General features: G+C 50.2%; 1 protein-coding gene and 1 long non-coding RNA gene across 20 annotated transcripts in view; one reads left to right on the top strand and one right to left on the bottom strand.

The window, feature by feature from the left end:
- The window catches only part of Pcnt (pericentrin), an 88413-nt gene that overhangs the window by 44637 nt on the left and 19677 nt on the right, over positions 1 to 24099 (top strand). For 16 of the 19 annotated variants that reach the window (XM_039099203.2, XM_039099208.2, XM_039099209.2 and 13 more), the window contains 11 exons: positions 2346 to 2575; positions 3107 to 3223; positions 3330 to 3350; positions 4634 to 4837; positions 8796 to 9653; positions 12168 to 12845; positions 13987 to 14089; positions 17997 to 18157; positions 20368 to 20532; positions 23079 to 23246; positions 23761 to 23953. In XM_039099203.2, coding sequence (XP_038955131.1) covers positions 2346 to 2575; positions 3107 to 3223; positions 3330 to 3350; positions 4634 to 4837; positions 8796 to 9653; positions 12168 to 12845; positions 13987 to 14089; positions 17997 to 18157; positions 20368 to 20532; positions 23079 to 23246; positions 23761 to 23953 — 2898 coding nt within the window. The remainder of the gene's footprint in view (positions 1 to 2345; positions 2576 to 3106; positions 3224 to 3329; positions 3351 to 4633; positions 4838 to 8795; positions 9654 to 12167; positions 12846 to 13986; positions 14090 to 17996; positions 18158 to 20367; positions 20533 to 23078; positions 23247 to 23760; positions 23954 to 24099) is intronic. The other 3 variants (XM_039099205.2, XM_063279160.1, XM_063279158.1) reach the window with 1 other exon arrangement.
- Positions 7319 to 12275, bottom strand: LOC134483886 (uncharacterized). The gene is made up of 2 exons (XR_010061045.1): positions 12137 to 12275; positions 7319 to 9786 (listed from the first exon to the last, which is right to left on the bottom strand). It is a non-coding gene; the product is annotated as an uncharacterized LOC134483886 (long non-coding RNA).

The following is a 24099-nucleotide window of genomic DNA, read 5'->3' on the forward strand; positions in this document are numbered from 1 at the left end:
CATCAGGCCTTAAAGGGACCTGCGCGTTTCTTCATGACGCGGCCATGCCGACTGGCTAAGCTTACACCTTCCCCTTTAAGAAAGCTTGTGAATGACATAGTTACAGCTGCATGTTAAGGACAGTTCCCTGAAACTGCTGACTTCCTAGCATGGACATTTTTTGATAATGCTACATTCGTGGTAATAGTTTGTCAGGAAAGTAAGAATTTATGAAATTCACTGGGACAGTGATGCAGCCTTTAATCCCAGCACTCGAGAGGTAGATGCAGTTGGATCTCTAAGTTCAAGGCCAGTCTGGTCTACATAGTGAGTTCTAGGACAGCCAGGGATATACAGAGAAACCCTGCCTCAAAAAGACACAATAAATTAATTACTTAAATTCATATCCTGGGGTTGGGGATTTGGCTCAGTGGTAGAGTGCTTGCCTAGCACGCGCAAGGCCCTGGGTTCGGTCCACAGCTCCAAAAAAAAAAAACCAAAAACCAAAAAACAACCAATGACTTCATGGAATTCATAGACAAATGAATGGAACTAGAATATCATCCTGAGTAAAGTAACCCAATCTCTCTTTCTGTCTCTCTGTCTCTCTCTGTTCTTCTCTCTCTCTCTCTCTCTCTCAAAAAAAAAAAAAAAAATTCGTATCCCTACATGTTGATAATCTCCCAGGATTTGTCACTAGTGAATCCTTTTTTTCTAATATTTATTCATTTTAAATATGTGAGTACACTCTCATTGTCTTCAGACACACCAGAAGAGGGCATCAGATCCCATTACAGATGATTGCGAGCCACCATGTGGTTGCTGGGATTTGAACTCAGGACCTCTGGAGGAGAACAGTCAGTGCTCTTACTGGCTGAGCCATCTCTCCAGCCCATAGTGAATCCTTTTAAAGGAGAGGTTTGTTAATGTGTTCAATTCAGATGGGGCCTTCTGTCCGTGCCTTACTTCATTTGCATCGCTGAAGTCCTGGAAAAGGAGTTGCTATCTGTGTGTTTATTTTGTGGCACTGGTGATCACACGTAGCGTCTGTAGCGTGGCAGATGACCTCTCTCCCACCCCCAGCTCTGGCCTGTGTAGCTTGTTAACTAATAGAAACTGGTCTCTGGAGGCCGGCAAGTCCACGGTGAGGCAGGTCTGTGCCTCAGAAGCCGTGGTTCTCTTCAGGATGGTACCTTGGACACTGGTTGCACAAAGCTGAAAGGCCAAGAGAGAGCAAGAGAAAGAATACCCCCCCCCTTTGTTGGAATTAAACTCATTCACGAGGGTGGGGTCTACGTGCCAAGTTATATCTCAAAGGCTCTCTCATAACACCTTTGTTTTTTTATTCTAAACAATTTTATTTTATTTTATTTTAAAGAATTATTTATTTTCTGTATATGAGTACACAGCTGCTGTCTTCAGACACACCAGAAGAGGGCATCAGATCCCATTACAGATGGTTGTGAGCCACCATGTGGTTGCTGGGAATTGAACTCAGGACCTCTGGAAGAGCAGTCAGTGCTCTTAACCGCTGAGCCAGCTCTCCAGCGCCTCTCATAACAACTTTGACAATTAAACTCCAGCCTGGATTTTACAGGGGACAGGCCTTCAAACCCTAACCCTAGTTATTTAAACCCTGTTTTGTTTTATTAAATGCTCTCTGTTTTCTCTGAGATACGGCACAGTCCTGACACAGCTGATGTCTCTGCCTCCCCACTAAGCTGTCAGTAGGGTGGAGTCTTTAACCCATGCTGAATTTCACATGGGAGACTAAATTTTCAAATTATGGCACACCTCTGATTTACCAGGACACACTTTTTGGGAGAGTGGAAAGGGGGTTGAGACACGGTCTCAGAGTAGATCAGAAGTAACAGAGATCCACCTGCCTCTGCCTCCCAAGTGCTGGGGTTAAAGGTGTGCACCACTACCCCTGGCTTCCGGACACACTTAAGTTAGGCTTCTAAATTTTAGCCAGTTTTTACTTAAAAGATGTGACTTTTGTTTTCAGAAGTAATTTGTATTTTCGGAGATCACCTCACAGAGTTGTGAGTGTGTTAGGGTGTGGGCTCACGGTCTGATGGGAGACAGGCTGGTTCAGGCTTCAGTTGTCACAACTGTGCAGAGGAGGAAAGGTTTTGGAGGGGACGAGGCTTGACTCTCTTCATGAGGCATGTTTGAGTCGCACGCTCACCAGGCAGCTGGATGTGGTGATGGCTCTCTCCTAAGGGCTCCCCTGCCGTTACAGTTTGGATTCCTATGAGCAATCTGTCAGGGTCTGGCACTGACAAGCTGCCCGTCACGAGCCTTGCTTGGTACAGCCAGTGCTCTGAGGTAGGAATCCATGTCTATTTTCTTGGCATCCTTAGCGCTGCAGAAGGAGGTGGAATCTCTTACCAGAGACCAGTGGGAGTCCCGGAAGCAGTCTGAGAAGGACCGCGCCACCCTGCTCTCTCAGATGCGTGTCTTGGAGTCTGAGTTGGAGGACCAGCTAGTGCAGCACCGGGGCTGTGCCCAGTTGGCTGAGGAAGTGACCACCCTGAAGCAGCAACTGGCCACCCTAGACAAGCACTTACGTAGCCAGCGCCAGTTCATGGATGTAAGAAGGCTCTTTTGTTTGGCTTTTTATTTTGTTAATTTTCATCACTAAAACTGACTAGAGCACAAAGAGCTTCTGTGTTGTCATGTTGTGTGTGTAATGCTCATAGCAGTGGCCTTGCTGCCTTGACTGTTTTGGGGACTTGTATTTTGTGAAGATCCTAAGTGAACATTCTGTCATCTTCTTGACCCATATCTCTTCCTACTATGATCTTGGGAGAAAGTTCTGGCAGTTGAGCTGTGCACTGGTGACCTAAGAGGCGTTTAGAGTTGATTTCTACAGAGAGCAGAGCTGTCTGTGCTCACTGTAGCTTCCTGCCCAACAGTTTCAAAACGCTGTGACTTTGTGAGAGGTCCCCTTTGCAGTTTATCGACATATCATTTCTTTTAGCTCCATTTTGAAAACTTGGCAAGGGCAAAGGGGTTGTTGTTGGGTAAGTGGACATGTGTGGTGTGTGGCTGCAGCCTTATTCTGTGGCTTTGTCGCATGTCCCCCCAAAGTACTGTCCTCACATGTGGCTTCCTGTTCTAGGAGCAGGCTGCTGAGCGGGAGCACGAACGAGAAGAGTTCCAGCAGGAGATCAAATGGCTGGAGGGGCAGCTCCGCCAGGCCACCCGGCCTCGGCCTCCGGGGCCCCGGGACAGTCAGGTAGGTCAGCCTGTGGTGTCCCCTGTCTGTGGGTGACTGGTTACTGCAACATTTTAAAGCTTTGTTTTCCTTTACCCTTTGCCTTCCCTGGACATGGAAACTCCAGTGCGCCAAGCTAGATGAGGAGGTAGGATGAACAACACCTCCCAGCTTCCTAGCACAGCTCTCCCACACCCTGCCTGGTGGTTTGCTGCTGTTTGTGCTGCCCTGCTGCTCGCTCTTTGCTTTTGTTTGGGGCTGTGGAAGTCTGCAACCCCCTGTCAGATGCAGCTGTAGTTGATTTGCTCATGCTTTTTTTAAAAATGACACATCAGGAAAGAATGGGTTCCCAGGAAGTTGTGAGGCATAGACCTGGTTCTTTGTTGAGCGAGAGCCCTGCTGTCCAGCCTTGGGCTGAAGGGATGCAGTGAGGCCCCGCTGCAGCCCTCCAGTGCCACAGGCCTCTCGATGCCTTCCCATGAGTTAGTTCTTCTCACACTATTGCATGTTAGATGTAAAACAGGAACAGTGGCAGTTGGTCCAGGAAGGAGGCTGACGTACAGTACGTAATTCCCTTTAGGGATGAGGGTCAATAGATGAGCAGGCTTCAAGGCCATGATTGGATCTCCAAGTGAGGGAGAGAACATTGGGGAGAAATATATGGAGATAGTATATAAAGACTGAGCATGATAGGACCTCAAAGGGAAGGAAGAACGGGCTTCCCTTCAGTAAGCTTGAGAATGACTGGGACACAGCTCAGCCTTCAACAAAACATCCATGCATGTATGTAAAAAAATTTTTTTTTGATACATAGCTCTGGCTGTCTTGAAACTCACTATGTAGACTAGGCTTTCTTTCAACTCAGGGACCTGCCTGCCTCGGCCTGCCAAGTGCTGGTATTAAAGGCACACTCCGTCATGACTGGCTTTTCTTTCTGTGTAGCCCTGGCTATCCTGGAGCTCTATCTGTAGAACAGGCTGGCTTTGAACTCAGAGATTCACCTGCCTCTGCCTCCAAAGTGTGCCACCATAGCCCAGACTTTTTCCTTCCTTTGTTTCGCAATTCTTTTGTAAAAGTGCTTTTTATTTTTATGAGCATTGGTGTTTGGCCTGCATCTGTCTCTGTGTGAGGGTGTCGGATCCCCTGGAACTACAGTTACAGACAGTTGTGAGGTGCGGGTGCTGGGAATTGAAGCCAAGCTCTCTGGAAGAGCAGCCAATGGTACATATGGCAAAACGGGGTAGAAGAACCAGGCATCATAAACAGAGCTGTCAAGTCACTGCCTGCCTCCTGATACTTTCTGGGAGAGGTGGAGGGGGCGTGGCCTGACTCAGGCTGGTTTTATTATTGACAGTTTAATTTGGAAGGTTTTTTTTGTTTTGTTTTGTTTTAAAACTCTAATGTTCTTCATACATTTGTTTCCATGTTTAGGTGGAATTGTTACAAGAGAAACTGAGAGAAAAATTGGATGGGTTTAATGAATTGGTTATAAAGAAAGATCTTGCAGATCAACAGTTATTAATCCAAGAGGAAGAGATTAAGCATCTTGAGGAGACAAATGAGAACATTCAAAGACAGATGGCCCAGCTCCAGGAAGAACTAGAAAAACAGAGAAGAAGCACGGAAGAGTTAGAGGTAAAGCTCCCGGCTAGGTCGAAGCACTAAGCCGGGTGTGGGATGGGTCACGTAGGTCCAAGTACTAAGCCGGGTGTGGGGTGGGTCACAGGGCTTCGTGGGGCTGGCCATGCACAGAGCTGTAGTGTCTCTTGGGCACGTGGCTTGAGACTCAGGAAGGGGCTTGTACCCTGAACCTCATAGTAGGCCTGGACAGATGTCCCTAGTGGCCTTGGGGCAGCAGGCTGGCTTTTTCAAGATGGGGCTGTCTCAGTCCCTAGACTCAGTTGTGTCTGTGTTTGAGCGACTAGTTCAGGACTTGAACTTGGGAGTTTTCGTTTGCTTTTTGTCATCAGATGTTACCAGAGTAAGAGCCAAGGAGACATGCTGTTCAGCAGTCAGTAGCTCGAGGGAGACAGGAGTCCCCCTTGAGGGGTTAGCGCAGTTTTCAATAGTGTTCCCGAGGGGAGCTTTTTTCAAAAGTGCTGACGGGAACCTGAATTCTCCTTGTTCTCTTGATTCTCCTATTTAACCTGCGCACTGAGGATTCTTACCCTGCTCCAGTCACTTCCTACAGCTCACCTCAGGGCTGTTGCAGCCTTATCCTTTGACTTGAGCTCACTGAACTTTAGATATAAAGAGATAGAAAATGCCTGTTTGTTCTCCTCCCATTGGACCACTTGACATTGTTTGCCAGTTTCTTTATTCCCCAGTGTTTTGTGAGCGTGCTTACTATGGTAAATGTTCTCTGAAACATTACTTTTTTTTTTTTTTCTAAGATTTAATTTATATGAGTCCACTGTAGCTGTCTTCAGACACACCAGAAGAGGGCATCAGATCCCATTACAGATGGTTGTGAGCCACCATGTGGTTGCTGGGAATTGAACTCAGGACCTCTGGAAGAGCAGTCAGTGCTCTTAACTGCTGAGCCATCTCTCCAGCCTAAAACATTTCTTTAAAAAATATTGCTCTATTATATATGTGTGGCTGTTGTATCTGCATGTATATCTGTGCATCACATGTGTGCAGTGCCCTTGAAGGCCAGAACAGGGCATTGGGTGGAACGGGAATTATAGATGGTTGTGAGCTGTTCTATGGGCTGGAGGGAATCGAACCTGTGTCCTCTGGAAGAGCAACCAGTGCTCTCAACTGCTAGGCCGTCCCTTCATTCCTTGGATACTTTTTCATACATTCATGTTCGGCAGTTGGACATATCGTCCAGCTTGTCCTGTTCTTGTCTGTTCTGTGTTTTGTAATTGCTACTAGCCCAGTGGACACTTACCTATGCTGTTCAGTGATTACTTGTAGCAGTAGGTCAATTCCAGTGTGATGGGCCCCAAAGTTTCTGTTTGTAAGTGAGTTTCGGAAACGGTGTCTTTCAGTATTTCTTTGAGTTTCTATAATCATGCCCTTGTTCCCCGTTAGCCTGTTAATACAGTGGTGTGCGTGGTGGCGTTTGCAAGTGTGGAGTCAGCCTCACAGCTCCCCTGCTCATCGTGCTTCCTTCCGTGTGCAGATGTTCTGCGACATTATCTCTCTGTCCCCACCAGGGACATTAGTCAGCTCTTGAGCTCTTTGTGTCAGTTTTTTTCCCCTTTTTCTGCTTTTGGAAGAAATAGTCCAAGATTGGTATTAATCCTTAAATGTGAAGCTAGATTTTTGTTTGTTTTGTGGTTTTTGTCTGTCTTTTTTTTTTCAAAGATGTATTTGTTTATATATGTGAGTACACTGTAACTTTCTTCAAACACACCAGAAGAGGACGTGGGATCCCGTGGTTGTGAGCCACCATGTGGTTGCTGGGGATTGAACTCAGGACCTCTGGCAGATCAGGTGGTGGTGCTCCTTTTTTTTTTTTTTTTCCGGAGCTGAGGACCAAACCCAGGGCCTTGTGCTTGCTAGGCAAGTGCTCTACCACTGAGCTAAATCCCCAACCCCAGTGGTGGTGCTCTTAACCGCTGAGCCATCTCTCCAGCCCGTTTGTTTCTGAGACGGGATCTTTCTCTGTGGTCCTCGCTGTCCTGGAGCTCACTCTGTAGACCAGGCTGACCTTGACTCAGAGCTCTGCTCACCTTGGCCTAGGATTGAAGACGTGTGTTTTCCTGCCCAGCTGTGAAGTAGACTTTTCAGTGAAGCCGCCTGATTAACCTTTCTTACTGCGGTTTGATCGCATCTTTTTCATTTCCTTACTAATTACAGAACAAGTAAAATTAATTTCCTATTGAGAAATTTAGAGCCTTTCTTCCTTGAAGTATTTTTTTTGGCCTGTCCTATTTTCTCTTTGCTTAGTGTTCTAATTACAAATACACCGCATACTTTTCATAATGTGGATAATTTGAGCGATACATATTTTGTGGGGGCGGGGCGCATGCTCAGACTCATCCTTGAAGATCCTTTCCGGCCTGCGTGCAGCACACAGAAAAGGTGAGCAGATTGGAGCTTTCTGTGCATTTAGAGATTGTCTCACTCTTCTGTTGCTGTCATAAGACACCATGACCAAATCAGTTTACAAAGAAGGCGTTTATTTGGGGCTCACAGTCTCAGAGGGTTAGGGTTCCTGGCCATCGTGGCAGGAAACATGGCAACAGGCAGGCATGGCGCTGGCGTGTTAGATGAGTGTTTTCTTCTTGCTTCACAAGCAGGGGGCAGAGAGCATACTGGGAATGACCTGTGCTTTTAAAACCTCACAGCCCGCCCCAGTGACACACCACCTCCACCAAGGTCACACCTTCTAACCCTTCCCTAACCTTTCTACTAACTGGGGACCCTGTATTGTGGGGGCCATCCTCATCCAAAGCGCCCCCGAGAGTCTTGTTTCACGTACCTTCTGTTAACTGTAGAACACATTTCTGGGAACTGGCGTGTGGCTGATACCATTCAAACCGAGCTGGGGGCAGGAGTGGTTGGGGAACTACTTGATTTGGGTTGGGTTGGGTTGGTCTGGTTTGGTTTGGGTTTTTAAGACAGTTCTCACTACGTCAGCCATGCTGGCCTCCTGCCTTCCAAGTCCTGGGATTAGAGGTTGTACCTAACCACACCCACTGGCTTTCTAGTTTTCGTTTTTATTATGGGCCTGGTTTGTATTTGTGTGTGAACTAGGAAGTCGAGCTTGCAAGACTTAGGGTAGGGTTAGGGTTAGGGTTAGGGTTAGGGTTAGGGTTAGGGTTAGGGTTAGGGTTAGGGTTAGTTGTTTCCAGGCCCTGGGTATTTCGAAAGCACAATATGAGACGTTCATTACTTGACAACGTTTAGAACTCGAATCGGTCAGACTGTCCCTGGTTTTGGTCACTGCGTGTGACAGCAGCTACAAAGAGAACAGAGTTGGGCTGTATTGATGGGTACAATCCCACGTTCCCACTAACTGTTTCTGTAGGTTTATTTCATATCTGAGTTCCTCTAAAGTTCCTGGGGACTAGGTGAAACGGCACACCACGAGCATATTCTTTCTGTCTGCGAAGGGGGTTCATGTCGTACAAGCCTCCACCGTGACTTCGGTGTTCACTCCGGTGGCTGGAGGAACAGTGGCTGTGGGCCACTCAGCTCATCACACAGCCTCTGGCCAGTGTGACACCTGAAGCTTAAATTACTGCTGCAGGAAAATGAAAGAAGTCAGTCAGAAGGATAACAGTAAGGGGTCTCATTGGTACAGCCGGAGGTGTGTCAGCCTCACAAGTAGGCACAGAAGACTAAAAGGCCATAAGCATCCTTGGCTGAAGAGAAGCTCAAGTCGGAGTTTCTGAGGTTAGACACAGGGCTATGCTGAGGTTCGCAGGCGTCCTCTCTCTGAAGAGCAGGTGTAGTGCGTTTATAGTGTTTGGATTTACAAAACAGAAAGGCATCGGAGGTGGGGTGGGGTACTGTTGGTTTGTCCCTGTCTCTGTTCTTTTCAGGAGTCAGACCTCCAGGCTTCTGTGTCCTGGAAAGGGGAGGCGCTCAGGCTGACTCGTGTCTCACCACCTTAGGACGTGTGCTTCCTCTTTAGGTTGTGAACAGCAGGAACTCTGAGATCGAAGAGCTGAAAGCCATTATCGAACACTTGCAGGAAAACCAGGAACAATTACAGAAGGCCAAAGCAGAGGAAATTGAGCAGTTGCATGAAGTCATCGAGAAGCTGCAGAGTGAGCTGAGCCTCATGGGGCCCACGGTGCATGAAATGAGTGACCTTCCGCCTGGCAGCCTCCACACGGAGCTGTCCTGCCTCCAGGCGGAAGGCATGGGTGGCCAGGCCCTGCACAATGAGCTGCAAGCTGCACAGGCAGCCAAGGGCGCCTTTGGCCAGCTTCTGGCAGACCATGGACACAGCCAGGCCCTGGAGGCACTGCAGGAGCGGCTGCAGGATGCAGAGGCGGCGGCTGCCAGACACCTGACTGAGCTAGAACACTGTGTGGCCCTCAGACAGGCTGAGGTGGAAGCCATGGCCTCTCGGATCCAAGAGTTTGAAGCTACCCTGAAGGCCAAGGAAGCAATCATCGTGCAGAGAGACTTAGAAATTGATGCCGTGAACAAGTGGAAAGTTAGCCATTCCGTGGAGCTGGAGGCCCTCCTTTTGGCGTTGGCCCACTTCCAGCACGCTGTGGAGCAGCAGACCTCTGCCACCCCAGATGAGCCACCCAAGCTACAGCAGCTGCTTGTGCAGTGCGCTCGCCTCAGCCACCAGCTACACGTGCTGTACCGGCGTTTCCTCAGGTGCCAGGTGGAGTTGGGCCAGCATCAGCCTCGTGTAGCGTCTGTTGGCTGTGCGGACCCTCCTGCAGAGGCACAGGGTAAACGAGATGGTGAACTGGAACAGGACGGAGTCAGCAGTGGGCTAGCCTTGGCTCCCCACAGCCTGGTTGCTCAGGTAGGCCTCCATCCTTAGGGGCTACAGGAGGTAGCCTTCTGCGTCTTCTGCCCGGAGCTACTGCTTCTGTCTTTTGACCTTTAGTGACTTCTTTTTATTCTGCACACTGTGCTGCTCTTGTCATTGGTGGCTCCTGTTGGGCAGAGAAGAGAGCCTGGGGTTTGGGTCACCTGGGCTCAGTGGCTCCCTCTAGTGAGTGACTCCTGCTGGCTTTAAAATTATTAGCATTTTAAGTCACTTCAACTTTTTAAAACAATTCTTTCAGTGTTCCGGGTACTATACACAGTGATACAGAGGTTACTTGGCACTAATTTCATGGGGTTTTGTGTGTGTTTTCCAATCAGTTCTTTAAAAAATAATCCTATCCTATTTTGAGCTCCTTTATTGTGGAGCAGAAGGCCCTACCCAAGCTGTCTTTTAGAAATGTCTCAGTTTGACTCTGAGTATAGCTTTCAGGATTAGCTGCCCTACTGTTCCCACCTGCTCCTCTTGCCCGAGGCTCCACCCTGGGGTTCCCTACCCCAGGCATCCTTCTACTTGTGTCTGACGGACGTCCTCGCCCTGCTGTGCCTTTGGCCCGGGTGTGGGCGGTGAGCAGAGCCAGAAGAGCTTTCCTCCAGGGCCTCTGCTCGTTTGTGGTGCAGCTCTACTGCTCAGGTGGCCTGAGGAGCAGCCAGGCCACATCTGAATCCCTGACTAACCCAGCTCCAGTGTTAGGACATTGGCTCCCAACCCATGGGGCACGAGACCCTTCTGGGAGTCTAATGACCCTTCCCGGGGGTCACGTATCAGATGTCCTGCACATCAGGTATTTATATTATGATTCATAGCTACAAAATTACTTATGAAGTAGCAATGAAAACACTTTGACGGTTGGGACCTCACCACAACATGAGGAACTGTGTTAAAGGGTCGCAGCCTTAGGGAGGCGAGAACTGCTGCTTTAGGATAATCCACAGTCTGCCCGAGACCTTGTGACACCAAGGGATGCCAGCCCCCATGAGGTGACTAGAAGCAGAGATGCTTTTAGTGAAACATGCAGTGCCCTGGAGCACAGAGAGTGACAGCAGGGGTCTTGAAGGGATGCTGGTGTGTGGGTGTGTGGGCTTGGTGGCCGGTGGCTTGGGGTAAGGTGCGCTGGGCCTGCCCGTGCTAAGTTGGGCCAGGCTCTGCAGTTGGGGGCGGGGTGCATCATGACAGGGTTGCTTGCTTCTCTGAGGTGGGAGTATCCACGTATCAGGGTCTCCTCTGAGTCCCTAAACCCTGTTGTATTGTCACTCCTTGTGCATTCTGAAGGCCCTTACAAGCTTTATTTAAAGATACATGCTCACTGGAGTCTGCATAGATAACTCTTGTTCCTGTGAACACCAATTTGCCCCACTTTCCAAATCCAAAAATCTTGGAGATTTTTAACCTTGATTCATTTCCATTGTTCCCTCCAGTGTCTCTTCAGCTTTGAGAAGATTTGGAAATGTTGGGATTTATTTTTTGAGCCTTGCTTTTTCTTTTTTCTGACACTCCCCCACCCCTACCCCCCAATAGCTTTTGCTCTAAGAAAGGGTCAGTTTTTACCCTGGGAAAGAAGGGTCTCTTGGGGAACCTTGGCTTGTTGGTGGCAGGCCTTTCCGGGCCCCATGTACCCAGCAGCCCTCACCCACACATCCGCTCCCTGTCCTGGGTGTGTGTCAGTCACAAGTACTTTTGTGAGAACAGCGTCCTTCTGGTGAGTGAGGTCCTGTGTGTGGCCTGCTCACTGGTGCTTACAAAGCAAGCCCATGGCTCCTTAGCTACTCAGAAGACTCCTAAAGCTGGCTGGTCTGACCACACGAGTGACATTTGGAAGCATTAAGGGCTTTGATGGTGCCTGTGCTGTGTGTGTACGTTGCATGAGGCCCGGAACTCATGTTCCACTCCTGCGTGTGTCTGAGGACATGAAAGGTTTAGAGTTGCACACTTGAGGGACCTAGGCTAAGCGCCGGACCTGGACCTGCGCTGCGATTCTGAGAGATGTTTGTATCCATCGAGCCCATTGTACACTCTGAGGGAGTACACTCTGAAATCTCTCACCAGCAGGCTACAGCAGATTCTCCCATGTCCTGTGGTGACTCCATCTGTGTGACTGTCAGAAGGCTCTGCCTGTGGCGCCACAAACAGCGCCAGGTGCCCGCTGACAAGGAAACTCCACAGTATAGCAATTACAGATGTTTGTTGTTCTGTGTTTGGATATAGAACCTTCTAGTTTCCTTTTTCCTCAAAACAGAACCCCAAAACCTGGAGTAAAAACAAAAAACAAAACCCCAAAACCATGAAAAACAAAAAACCCACCCCAACTGCCAAGCTTTAATTCTGTTTTTTTATGGCATTAAAGAGACTTGACATCTAAGTGTCTGGAAGGTTGTTACGAATCCTGCCCATAGGTGCTCATTTTCTGAAAATGATTCAGAAACACGAGAGAAATAGCAGCGAGGTGTCTTGTAACTCACCTGTTCATTTGCATATTCTCCTCCCACACAGGCTAAGGAAGAGCAGCCCGAGGACTGTCACCTGGGCAACACCAGTCTCAGAGCCCAGCTGAGACAACTCGAGGAGAAACTGGACCCCCAGGCACATTCCGTGGCCTTCAGGGACACCAGCATGGAAACTTGTAAATTGCAGCAGCCAAACCCGTTGGAAAATGGTTCAAGTAATCATTGTCATAACGGTGAAGAGAGCAGGCCATCACCTCCCAATGATGTACCTGCTAAAACCACGTGGGATGTGATTGGTGTTATTAAAAATCAGGATTTGTTGGCCCAGATTGAAATGCCAGATTCCCCCACTCCAGAAAAGTTAGCATCACAAGGGGGAGCTTTCTCCTCCCAAGCCAGTGTGCACGGTGCCTCCCTCCTCCCTGAGGAGGCTGAGCCCCAGAAGGACCCAGTGAGGGCGCTGGACCTGTCTTCCTGGAGCTCCCCCGAGGTTCTCCGGAAGGAGCCATCCCTGGAGCCTCAGCACAGCCTGCCCCTGACACCGGGCGTGGGTACAGTGAGCCTGCACAGTGTGGACATCTCCTCACCAGACTGGACAGACCCACTGCTGCAGGCTGATGTGTCAGGGCTGCTTTGTTACCCGGGCAAGTCTGCAACAGGCCAGGCCCCGCTGTGGGTGGTGGCCCCTTCGGCTGAGAAGCACCATGTGGAGAGGACAGCCACGGTAGGTGTCTCCCCACACTCCCTGTTGCAGACATTTGTGGGTGGTCAGTGTTTTCGTAGGGTGCATCACAGCAAGGCTATTGTTGGCTCATCTGACAGTGGGTGCCTCATAGTCTCTGAGGAGCTTGGTTTTCCAGAAGAAACCAAACTCCAGCTGACTGTTGTAGGGCCCCTTAGGTCATTTTACTGTTGTGTGAAACGGAGGGATAGTTGCACTCCTCAGAACGTCATGTCCTGTGTCTTAACTGGCCTTAGTCCTGAGGAGCACAGTAATTTATAAAGGACCTCACTGTCTGAATTGCTTTAGGTTTTGTATGCGTGCACGTGAGGTCAGAGGTCAATGTTTCTTGTTCCTCTGTTGCTTTCTATCTTGAGACAGTGTTTTTCCCAGAACCACAGCTTCTCGCTTGGGCCTGACTGGCTGGCCAGCAGGCCGCTGGAATCCCCTGTCTCCTTTTTCCAAGTGCTGGGACTGTAGGGACATAGCACCCCACCTGGGGTTTTATGTGGATGCCGGGAAGGGGGACCCACACTCTGCTGACTTAGGCACAGCCAACAGCCCTAGAATTATTACATTAATAGTCCGTGTGTGTGCATGGTTATGCATGTGATGCTGGTTGATTATAACAACACTTTATTATTTTTGAGCTCAATTGCACTTTTCTATTTTGAAGTATTTTTTTATATGAGGATGCTTTGGGGCATACGTGTTATCTAAGATACCCATACATTACCATCTATGCACAAATTTTTAAAATTTGAGATAGTTTGCTAGTGGCTGCTTTAGGGTTTTTTTTTTTTCATGTTTTTTAAAATCACATTTTATTTTGTGTGCACGTGTGTTTGTGTGTGGTATATGGGCGTCAGAGAATGCCTTGTGAGCAATGGCCTCCTTCTGTCATGTGGGTCCCATAGTTTACACTCAGGTCGTCAAGCGAGGCTTTCTCCGTTCCTTTAGATCATTCCCAGTGCAGACTGAGTGGTTGGCAGTACACGTTTCCAGCGCATCTCACATATTTGCACCCTTCGAGTGCTTAGAGCTGGGTTCTCTGTGGGAAGCAGATATACTCTGACCTTAGTTACGTTACCGTCTGTTGTTATTTACTGTTTTGTGACCTTACAAACATCTGCCCGTCTAACAGGAGAAGGACGTCGAAGACTTTATCGTAACATCTTTTGATTCTCAAGAATCATTAACATCCCCTTCTCATGAGTTAGCGAGAAGAAGCGATGGGAGCGGGAAAAGTGAGTCCGTCGTCATATATATATATATTCTTACTGTGTGTGCGTGCTTTTAGAGTTCAGGATACTACAAAGGTTCCACCAGGTCCTCTGCTGTCCAAACGCACTGTCACCCTCTTGTGCCCTGAGTATGAGTTGCCAATGAGCTGCGAATGTCATCATGCCTTGTGAGGTCTGGGTCCCAGCACATTGGGTCCTTGGGTCTTATGCAGATTGTGCCCATTGTCCCAGAGAAGACAGGAGAGAAAGAGCAAGTCGGGCCTTAGCTTCTCCTGCCTTCCCGGCCTGCACGTAGAGGAATGCCCTTCTCTGGGGCTTCAAACGCGGACATTTTGAAGAGCAGAAGTGGGAACTTTATCGGGTCTGGTTCGTTCTTGAGGTTGAGCATGGCCTGTGGCTTCATCACATCAGGAGGTTCATGGGACCCTTTTGGACCCCATGGGTCACAAGTTTGTTTTCCCAGTCTCCTTTGCAGAGCATAGAAGCCCCTGGGAACATCTGTATTTCTGACCTACCGTCCTTGTTCTCTTGTCTCTGGGTCCGTGGTTTTCATTAAAGATGTTGTTCATAACTTCTTTAATGACTTTCTTGTTCCAAGTCAGGATATGGGTGGTGTCTCAAGGCGAGCTGTCTTCTTTTTTCTTTTCTTAAAGTTGTATTTATTTATTATTTAAAGTACACTGTCACTGTCTTCAGACATACCAGAAGAGGGCATCAGATCTCATTGCAGATGTTGTGAGCCACCCTGTGGTTGCTGGGATTTGAACTTGGGAAGAGCCATCAGTGCTCTTAACCGCTGAACAATCTCCAGCCCGAGTTGTCATTTTCAAGCATTTGAGAACATGAGAGCATAAGGGAACGCAGTTTATTGGAAGTGAGGAAATGCAGGAAGCGTTGTAAATGTCCCTTTCCAGTCACTCAGTTGGAGCAAATGGCTGGAAAAGTTGAGTGGCCTGTGTTGGACTCTATGGGTGACTATTTCATCGCGGTCTGGGCCCACATTGGACTCAGTGGGGACACCTGTGCCTTAGTATAGGCCTTATTGTCACATCACATTTGCTGTTTAAATTGCCTCTGGGGTTGGAGGGATAGTTCAGTGGTTAGGAGCACTGACCGTTCTTCCAGAGGACTGGGGTTCAATTCCCAGCAACCACATGGCAGTTCTCAGCTGTCTGTAACGCCAAGATCTGACACCTTCAGACAGACAGACATGCAGGCAAAACACCAGTGCAGATATAAAGAAACAAGTAAGTAAATAAATAAAATATTAAAAAAGAAATAGCGTCTAGCCAGGCGTGGCAGCGCCCACCTTTAATCATAGTACTTGGAAGACAGAGAGGCAGGCACATTCCTGAGAGTTAGCATGCTAAGGCTGAGTCTCTGGGTGTCAACTCCTCCCCACCGCCATGGTTGAGAATGAGTGTCGGGCTTCCTCTGTCCGTATGAACTGTTTTTTTCTAAGATTTCCTCCTGTTTGCCGTACTTTTTCCTGCCAACATGCTGTGGTATTAATACTTCCATTCACGTCTGAGAGCGTAGACTGACCGACTTAAAGGTGGAGGAGATGCTTTTGCTCGCTTTGGGACGAGAGCTGCTTCCGCCTCCCCTTAGGCTGAGTCCCTGAGCTCCCGACTCTTACTGCACCTCACTGGCCGGCCTCCCCTTAGGCTGAGTCCCTGAGCTCCCGACTCTTACTGCACCTCACTGGCCGGCCTCCCGTTAGGCTGAGCCCCTGAGCTCCCGACCCTTACTGCACCTCACTGGCCGGCCTCCCCTTAGGCTGAGTCCCTGAGCTCCCGACTCTTACTGCACCTCACTGGCCGGCCTCCCCTTAGGCTGAGCCCCTGAGCTCCCGACTCTTACTGCACCTCACTGGCCGGCCTCCCCTTAGGCTGAGCCCCTGAGCTCCCGACCCTTACTGCACCTCACTGGCCGGCCTCCCCTTAGGCTGAGTCCCTGAGCTCCCGACTCTTACTGCACCTCACTGGCCGGCCTCCCCTTAGGCTGAGCCCCTGAGCTCCCGACCCTTACTGCACCTCACTGGCCGGCCTCCCCTTAGGCTGAGCCCCTGAGCTCCCGACCCTTACTGCACCTCACTGGCCGGCCTCCCCTTAGGCTGAGCCCCTGAGCTCCCGACCCTTACTGCACCTCACTGGCCGGCCTCCCCTTAGGCTGAGTCCCTGAGCTCCCGACCCTTACTGCACCTCACTGGCCGGCCTCCCCTTAGGCTGAGTCCCTGAGCTCCCGACTCTTACTGCACCTCACTGGCCGGCCTCCCCTTAGGCTGAGCCCCTGAGCTCCCGACTCTTACTGCACCTCACTGGCCGGCCTCCCCTTAGGCTGAGCCCCTGAGCTCCCGACCCTTACTGCACCTCACTGGCCGGCCTCCCCTTAGGCTGAGTCCCTGAGCTCCCGACTCTTACTGCACCTCACTGGCCGGCCTCCCCTTAGGCTGAGCCCCTGAGCTCCCGACCCTTACTGCACCTCACTGGCCGGCCTCCCCTTAGGCTGAGCCCCTGAGCTCCCGACTCTTACTGCACCTCACTGGCCGGCCTCCCCTTAGGCTGAGCCCCTGAGCTCCCGACCCTTACTGCACCTCACTGGCCGGCCTCCCCTTAGGCTGAGTCCCTGAGCTCCCGACTCTTACTGCACCTCACTGGCCGGCCTCCCCTTAGGCTGAGTCCCTGAGCTCCCGACTCTTACTGCACCTCACTGGCCGGCCTCCCCTTAGGCTGAGTCCCTGAGCTCCCGACTCTTACTGCACCTCACTGGTCGGCCTCCCGTTAGGCTGAGCCCCTGAGCTCCCGACCCTTACTGCACCTCACTGGCCGGCCTCCCCTTAGGCTGAGTCCCTGAGCTCCCGACCCTTACTGCACCTCACTGGCCGGCCTCCCCTTAGGCTGAGTCCCTGAGCTCCCGACTCTTACTGCACCTCACTGGCCGGCCTCCCCTTAGGCTGAGTCCCTGAGCACCCGACTCTTACTGCACCTCACTGGTCGGCCTCCCCTTAGGCTGAGCCCCTGAGCACCCGACTCTTACTGCACCTCACTGGTCGGCCTCCCCTTAGGCTGAGTCCCTGAGCACCCGACTCTTACTGCACCTCACTGGTCGGCCTCCCCTTAGGCTGAGCCCCTGAGCTCCCGACCCTTACTGCACCTCACTGGCCGGCCTCCCCTTAGGCTGAGCCCCTGAGCTCCCGACCCTTACTGCACCTCACTGGCCGGCCTCCCCTTAGGCTGAGCCCCTGAGCACCCGACTCTTACTGCACCTCACTGGTCGGCCTCCCCTTAGGCTGAGCCCCTGAGCTCCCGACTCTTACTGCACCTCACTGGTTGGCACGTTCCTGTAGACTTTCCGAGGCTGTTGCAGGCTACAGGCCTGAAGAGCCAGCTTTTATGGTCCCAAGGACTTGTGAAGCCCCTGCCTATTAGATGCCTGGTGTCACACGCTCCGGACTCTGTGCAGTCCCATCTCCATCCCTATCTCAGGTCAGGCCAGACACATCTAGAGTGGACACTGCTGTCCATCCAGCTGCTCCCACCTCCTCTGGGCTTGGTGTCCTATCTGTCCACCACATTCTTGTCCCTGTGCCGGGCACTATGTACCTAAGCCTTAGGTAGTCTGGCTGCTCCTCGGTGCTTTCTGGGGTGTAGTTGCCAGTGGGGATGTACAGGTATATCCATGTAAGGGGCTGAGATAACCCTGAGGTTTATGTTTAAGTCACAGGCAGTTAACACATCAGACATGCAAAGTAAGCTTCTCCTTCCTTGTTCATTTTCCTCCGACTCGTGTTTTCTGGAGATTGTGGACACCCTTGCTGTTCTGATAGGTGTATTATGTGCTGTGAGTTGCTGCAACTGTAGTCGGATTAGATGTTGTGGCTTCAACCTCTGACCCCGTGTGCTCCTAGGTGATGGCCCAGACATTGCTGCGATGTTGACCCTGGGCTCAGAAGGATCCGAGACTCCCACCACTGATCTAGTAGCTGCCACTACTGGTCCTTTCTCTAGAAGGTTTGTCCAGTCACCAGGAGCAATGAGGGAGAAGGAGGTCCATGCAAAGCAAATGAAGGTAATAATGTCTGAGTATTGGCAGCCCCAGTGACATGGAAAAACCTGTCCCTTCCTTGTTTGCTGGCCTACGCCTGCCCCTGTTCAGATGGCCAGCCTTAGCCAATTAGTGGGCTGCACTCCTCCTGAGCTGTCACAGGATGGGAGTCCCACCCGAAGGCCCTCCTCTGTGATGGTGTGCCAGTTCTCCCGGTGGCAGTATCCCCCTAGATAAGGGCTCTAGAGTTTGAGGGTCTCAGAACTGGCTTGTTCTGGTTGAGTCTGATCTCTGGGGGAGAGGAAGGGAAAAAGCTACATTGCCATTGAACAGGTAAATCATGTATGACAGACACTGATGTCAAGATGACTACGTAAGTCAATGGTATCATGCCGGGATGGCATCTTATTCAAATAATAGCGATCTCCCAAAACAATGTTTTGTTTTGTACCAGGGACTCGTGGTGTGACCCAGCCTGACCTCTCACACAGCCTGCTTATTGCTGAGCTCATAGGTATCACTGTGTGCCTCTTGTCCATGGTAGCCAGAAGAGGGTGTCAGCTCCCTGAAATTGAAGCTGCAGATGCTTGTGAAGTGCAGTGTGGGTTCAGGGAGTTGGGCCTGGGTCTTCTGGAAGACCAACAGCATCTCAATTGTTGAGCCACCTCTCTAGCCCCTCCAGTAAATCAGTTTTAATGCTATTAAGAATTCTGGGGTTGGGGATTTAGCTCAGTGGTAGAGCACTTTCCTAGAAAGTGCAAGGCCCTGGGTTCAGTCCCCAGCTCCGGGAAAAAAAAAAAAAAGAATTCTGAAATTAGGGCTGGAGAGATGGCTCAATGGTTAAGAGCACCGACTGCTCTTCCAGAGGTCCTGAGTTCAAATCCCAGCAACCACATGGTGGCTCACAACCATCTGTAATGGGATCTGATGTCCCCTTCTGGTGTGTCTGAAGACAGCAACAGTGTACTTCCATAGAATAAATAAATCTTTAGAAGAAAAAGAATTCTAAATTCTTCCAATTTATTTTAAGTAAGTTTAAAGTACGCTTTATTTTATTCCCTTCAGACTGGAAACCAAGGGACCGGGGAGATTACTCAGAAATTCCACACTAGCACAAGGGTCTGAGGGTCATCTTAACACTCATCTAAAATCAGGGCGTGGCAGCTTCTATCCATAATCTCAGCCATAGGCATGGCTGGGTTTGCTGGCCACTGTAGCTGAAGGTTTCCGAAGTGAACACACAGTCTCCATACACATGTACAGGAGAGTGTACACACTCTCTCACACACACACACACACACACACACACACACACACACACAGTCTCCATCTCCATACACATGTACAGGAGAGTGCGCGCTCTCTCTCTCTCTCTCTCTCCATATACATGTATAGGAGAGCAAGAGCTTGCACACTCACTCACAAACAGTCTCCATACACATTTATAGGAGAGCATGGGCACACACACACACACACACACACACACACACACACAGCACACACAAGTCTCCATACACATGTACAGGAGAGTGCTCTCTCTCTCTCTCTCTCTCTCTCTCTCTTTCTCTCTCTCTCTCCATATACATGTATAGGAGAGCATGGGCACACACACACACAGTCTCCATACACATGTACAGGAGAGTGCGCGCGCGCACACACACACACACACACACACACACACACACACACACACACACACACTAGAATAACTAATTGTCTTAGGGTTACTATTGCTGTGATGAAATGCTGGTACCAAAGCAACTTGGGAGGAAAGGGCTTATCCAGCTTCCACTTCCCACATCACAGTTCATCAAAAGAAGTCAGGACAGGAACTGAAGCAGGGCAGGAACCTGGAGGCAGGAGCTGGGGCAGAGGTCGTGGAGAGGGGTGCTGCTTAATTGCTTGCTCCTCATGGCTTGCTCAGCCTGCTTTCTTACAGAGCCAAGGACCATCATCCCGGGACGGCACCAGCCGCAGTGGGCTGGGCCCTCCCGCTTGATCACTGATTGAGAGAATGCTCTACAGCTGGGTCTCTCCTGATTCTATATGGTACAAAACATTGAGGAGATGTCTTCAGTGTTTTCTGTTTAAGCCATCTAACAATAAAATAAGTTTTTATTTTTGGCGAAAGAATTGAGTTAGTTGAAAGAATTAGTGTTAGTTGAGTTGTGGATGATGGGTTTGGGCTGGAATGTTTCCCCCTTCCTGATGTTTTTTTTTTTTTCCTTCTGCAGGCTTTGCTGCAGATGGTGTTTGATGAGAGTCACCAGATACTGGCCTTGTCAGAAAGCCAGGACTCCTCCAGTGCACTGAGCAAGGGTGAACCACGTGACCCCCTGGATGGCGTCCCAAGGGACAGGCAGGCCCTTTCAGAGGGGACATCTGACAGAGGAGAGAAGGTAGGAGACTGCTGGTTCAGTAGGTGAGAAGGGGCCACATGACCTGCTCATTACGTGGTTGCACCACCATGGCTTTGAGCAGGAGGCCCGCTCAAGGAAGCACAGATAGCCAGCAGGCTAGCTCCATGTGGTGTTGGGCCTTGCCAGCCCAGTGGCAGCAGCAGCAGGAGAAAGGAAGAAGGTCACTCGTTCTGTTTGTAGTTTTTCTGTTACTGTGATCAAGCCCGGGGACCGAGGCAGCGCGCAGAAGGAAGGGTTTGCTTTGGCTTATGGTTCCAGAGGGATAGAGTCCATCATGATGGAGAGGCGTGGGGGGTGTGGGGGGGGCAGGGAGCTTAAAGCTCATGTCTCAGCCGTAAGCATGAAGCAGAGAGTAAAGTGTAAGCAGATAAAGCTTTCTACTCAGGGCCCGCCTTCCAGTGACGGACTTTCTTTAGCAAGGCCAAACCACCTACACCTCCCCAAACAGAGCCACCAACTGGGGTCGGAGTGTTCAAATGCCTTAGAGTGTGGGGAACACTTCTCATTCGAACCACTGCACCCAGGTTCTGCTCTATTCCGTTTCTGATACCAATATTAAAAAAAATAACCTTTGTTCTGTATCTTGTGACTGGTTGCAATGCCGTGTGTGGAGGTCAGATTGTGTGCGGGAGTTGATTTCTTTTCCTCCTACTGTGTGTTTTCTGAGTATTGAACTCAGGTCATCAGACTTGGGCCCAGGAGCCTCTGTCCGCTGAGCTACCTTGCTGGCCCCTGATAGCAGTATTTTTTTAATTCATTTGTTTTACGTGTATGAGTATTGTGTCTGCATTCACGTCTGTACACCACATGTGTGCCTGGTGCTCACAGAGGCCGGAAGAGGGTGTCTGATCCAGTGGGACTGGAGTTGTACACAGGGGTGAGCTAACACGTGAGTGTTCCCGAAGAGCAGCTGGTGCTCTTTACCACTGAGCTGCCTCTCCAGCCACTAATGTCAGCATGAAAATATTACATTATTATTATTACTATTAAGAATTTCATAATTTTTATCACATTCACCCTCATCCTTAACTCTTTCAGATTCATTTCGCCTTTCTTCTCTACGTACCCAGCTTTGTTTGTGTGTGGCTGTGTGTGTGTGTGTTTTGTTCATCCTTCAGGATGAATTTGTTCTGGCCAGATATTCTTGGATACATGGTTGTCCTTAGTCAGGGTTACTACTGCTGTGAGGGGACACCGTGACCGTAGCAACTCTATGAAGGAAAGCGTCTAACTGGGACCGCCTTACGTGCTCAGAGGTTTAGTCTGTTATCAACGTGCTGGGAAGCATGGCAGCAAGCAGGCAGACGTGGTGGCGGACAGGTAGCTGAGACTTCTACATCTGGGTGACCAGGCAAGAAGAGAGAGAGAGAGCCAGTGAGCATGGCTAGGACACTTGAAATCCCAAATGACACTTCCTTCAGCAAGGCCACACCCACTCCAACAGGGCCACCCTTCTAATCCTTTCAAAGGATGCCACTCCCTATGAAACCATTTGGGTCATTTTGTTTCTTTACAAACATTTATTTATTTATTTCATGTATGTGAATCCACTGTAGCTGTCTTCAGACACACCACAAGAGGGCACCAGATCCCATTACAGATGGTCGTGAGCCTCCATGAGGTTGCTGGGAATTGAACTCAGGATCTCTAGGAAGAGCAGTCAGTGCCCTTAACCACTGAGCCATTTCATTCAGACAACCACAGTGGTCTTCCCTGGTGAGTCACCAACTTACCAGGCGCCGTGCTCTTAGAGAAACTGATAGCAGTATTTTGGTGATGGCGTTTGGTTTTCATACGCTGAGTCAAACTGGCTAATTCTAGTCTTCAGTCAGACTGGCTTCTGCTATTCTCTCCTTACTCAGCTGCCATGATAAAACACCACAGACTGAACAGGTTAGGCAATCGGTGTTTAGTTTTGCCCTGTGTGGAGGCTGGGCGCCTGCAATAAGACACCAGCCTGGCTGGCTCTGGTGAGAGTTCAGTACTGAGTTTGTAGTTCTGTCCTTGGACAGCAGAGAGCGTACTCTTCTCTTCTTACCTTTTTACTCTTCCAGCTATAACCAGCGAGAGCGTTGTCAGGGGGAGCCCCACTGTGTGATCAGTTAATCCTAGTGGTGCACTATTCTTCCCCGTGGGGATTAGGGCTGAATATGTGGATTTGTGGGGCACATTGTGTTGATCGTACTTGAGTGCACACTGACGAGGGAACGTGTGTGTGTGTGTGTGTGTGTCTGTGTGTCTGTGTCTGTGTGTATGTGTGTGTCTGTGTTTGTGTCTGTGTGTGTGTGTCTGTGTGTATGTGTGTGTCTGTCTGTGTTTGTGTCTGTGTGTGTGTGTCTGTGTGTATGTGTGTGTCTGTCTGTGTTTGTGTCTGTGTGTGTGTGTGTCTGTGTATGTGTGTCTGTGTTTGTGTGTGTGTCTGTGTGTCTCTGTGTGTTTGTGTCTGTGTCTGTCTGTGTGCTTGCGTGGTTTGAAGCCGGCGTCTGCACCCCAGCCCAGCACTGAGCCCCTGTTTTGCATTGCAGGAAGCTTTGGGAACGCACCTTACGTGGAGTGAGGAGCTTTTGCAGGCCATCCAGGAAGTGTTTGCCAGGGAGCAGGAGAATGCTGAGCTGCAGCCTAGACCTTACAGCTCAGACCTCGGAGACTATAACTCCCTGGTCAAGAAGCTGGAGAAGGTTATTCAAGAGCAGGTGAGTAGCAGCCTCAAACCTGGGCTTCAATCACCACCGTGCAGCAAGTGTGAGGGGGTCCGTCCTTTAGGAAAATCTGGGCTTTCTTGTTTTTCTAAACTTTGGAATGTGCTGGCCACCGGCTGAGGAGACCTTGTGGAGGAAGCATCGTGCTCTCGTGTGTAAGTGCTAATGTGCTTGGTGCATTCATCCCTTAGTCTTAATCCCTGGGATAGACATAGCAAAAGAACAGACTCTCTGGGCTCTCCCGCGCCACCAAGCACACTGCACATGGGCTAGAGGACATTGACATGGTAGGACAATAGGTATCCCGTTTGTGTCACTGGGTGCTCGGAGGGCAGGCCCTGGGTCCTGTGCACCTGCTACATCCTTACAAAGCCACTAAACCTGTCACAGCGGCGCTGGAAGCTTGGGTTTGAAAGGATACAGGATGAGGCCCACCTGCCTTCTGCCTCCTCGCCTGGGTGCTTGCCGTCCAGCGTTCACACGTCCTCTGGTCTTCCCCACCCTTCAGGGAGACCTGCAGAAGGTCCGGGAGCACGCGTGTCTGCCAGACAGGAGCAGCCTGCTAGCCGAGATCCAGGCCCTGCGCGCTCAGCTCCGAATGACACACCTACAGAACCAAGAGAAGCTGCAGCAGCTGTGTGCGGCCTTGACAAGCACAGAGGCCCGAGGGAGCCAGCGAGAGCACCAGCTACGCAGGCAAGGTGGGTGCCCCGCCCCGCCATGCACTTTACCCCACCCCTGCCCTGCGAGGCCCTCAGATGCAAAGGAAGCCCTGAATGCGTGCAAGTGTTTGGGACTCTTGGGATCCCTCAGTGCAGTTCAGGACCTTGTATGTAAATTTTCACAT

This window comes from Rattus norvegicus, chromosome 20, assembly GCF_036323735.1.
Source record: "Rattus norvegicus strain BN/NHsdMcwi chromosome 20, GRCr8, whole genome shotgun sequence".
NCBI lineage: Eukaryota > Metazoa > Chordata > Mammalia > Rodentia > Muridae > Rattus > Rattus norvegicus.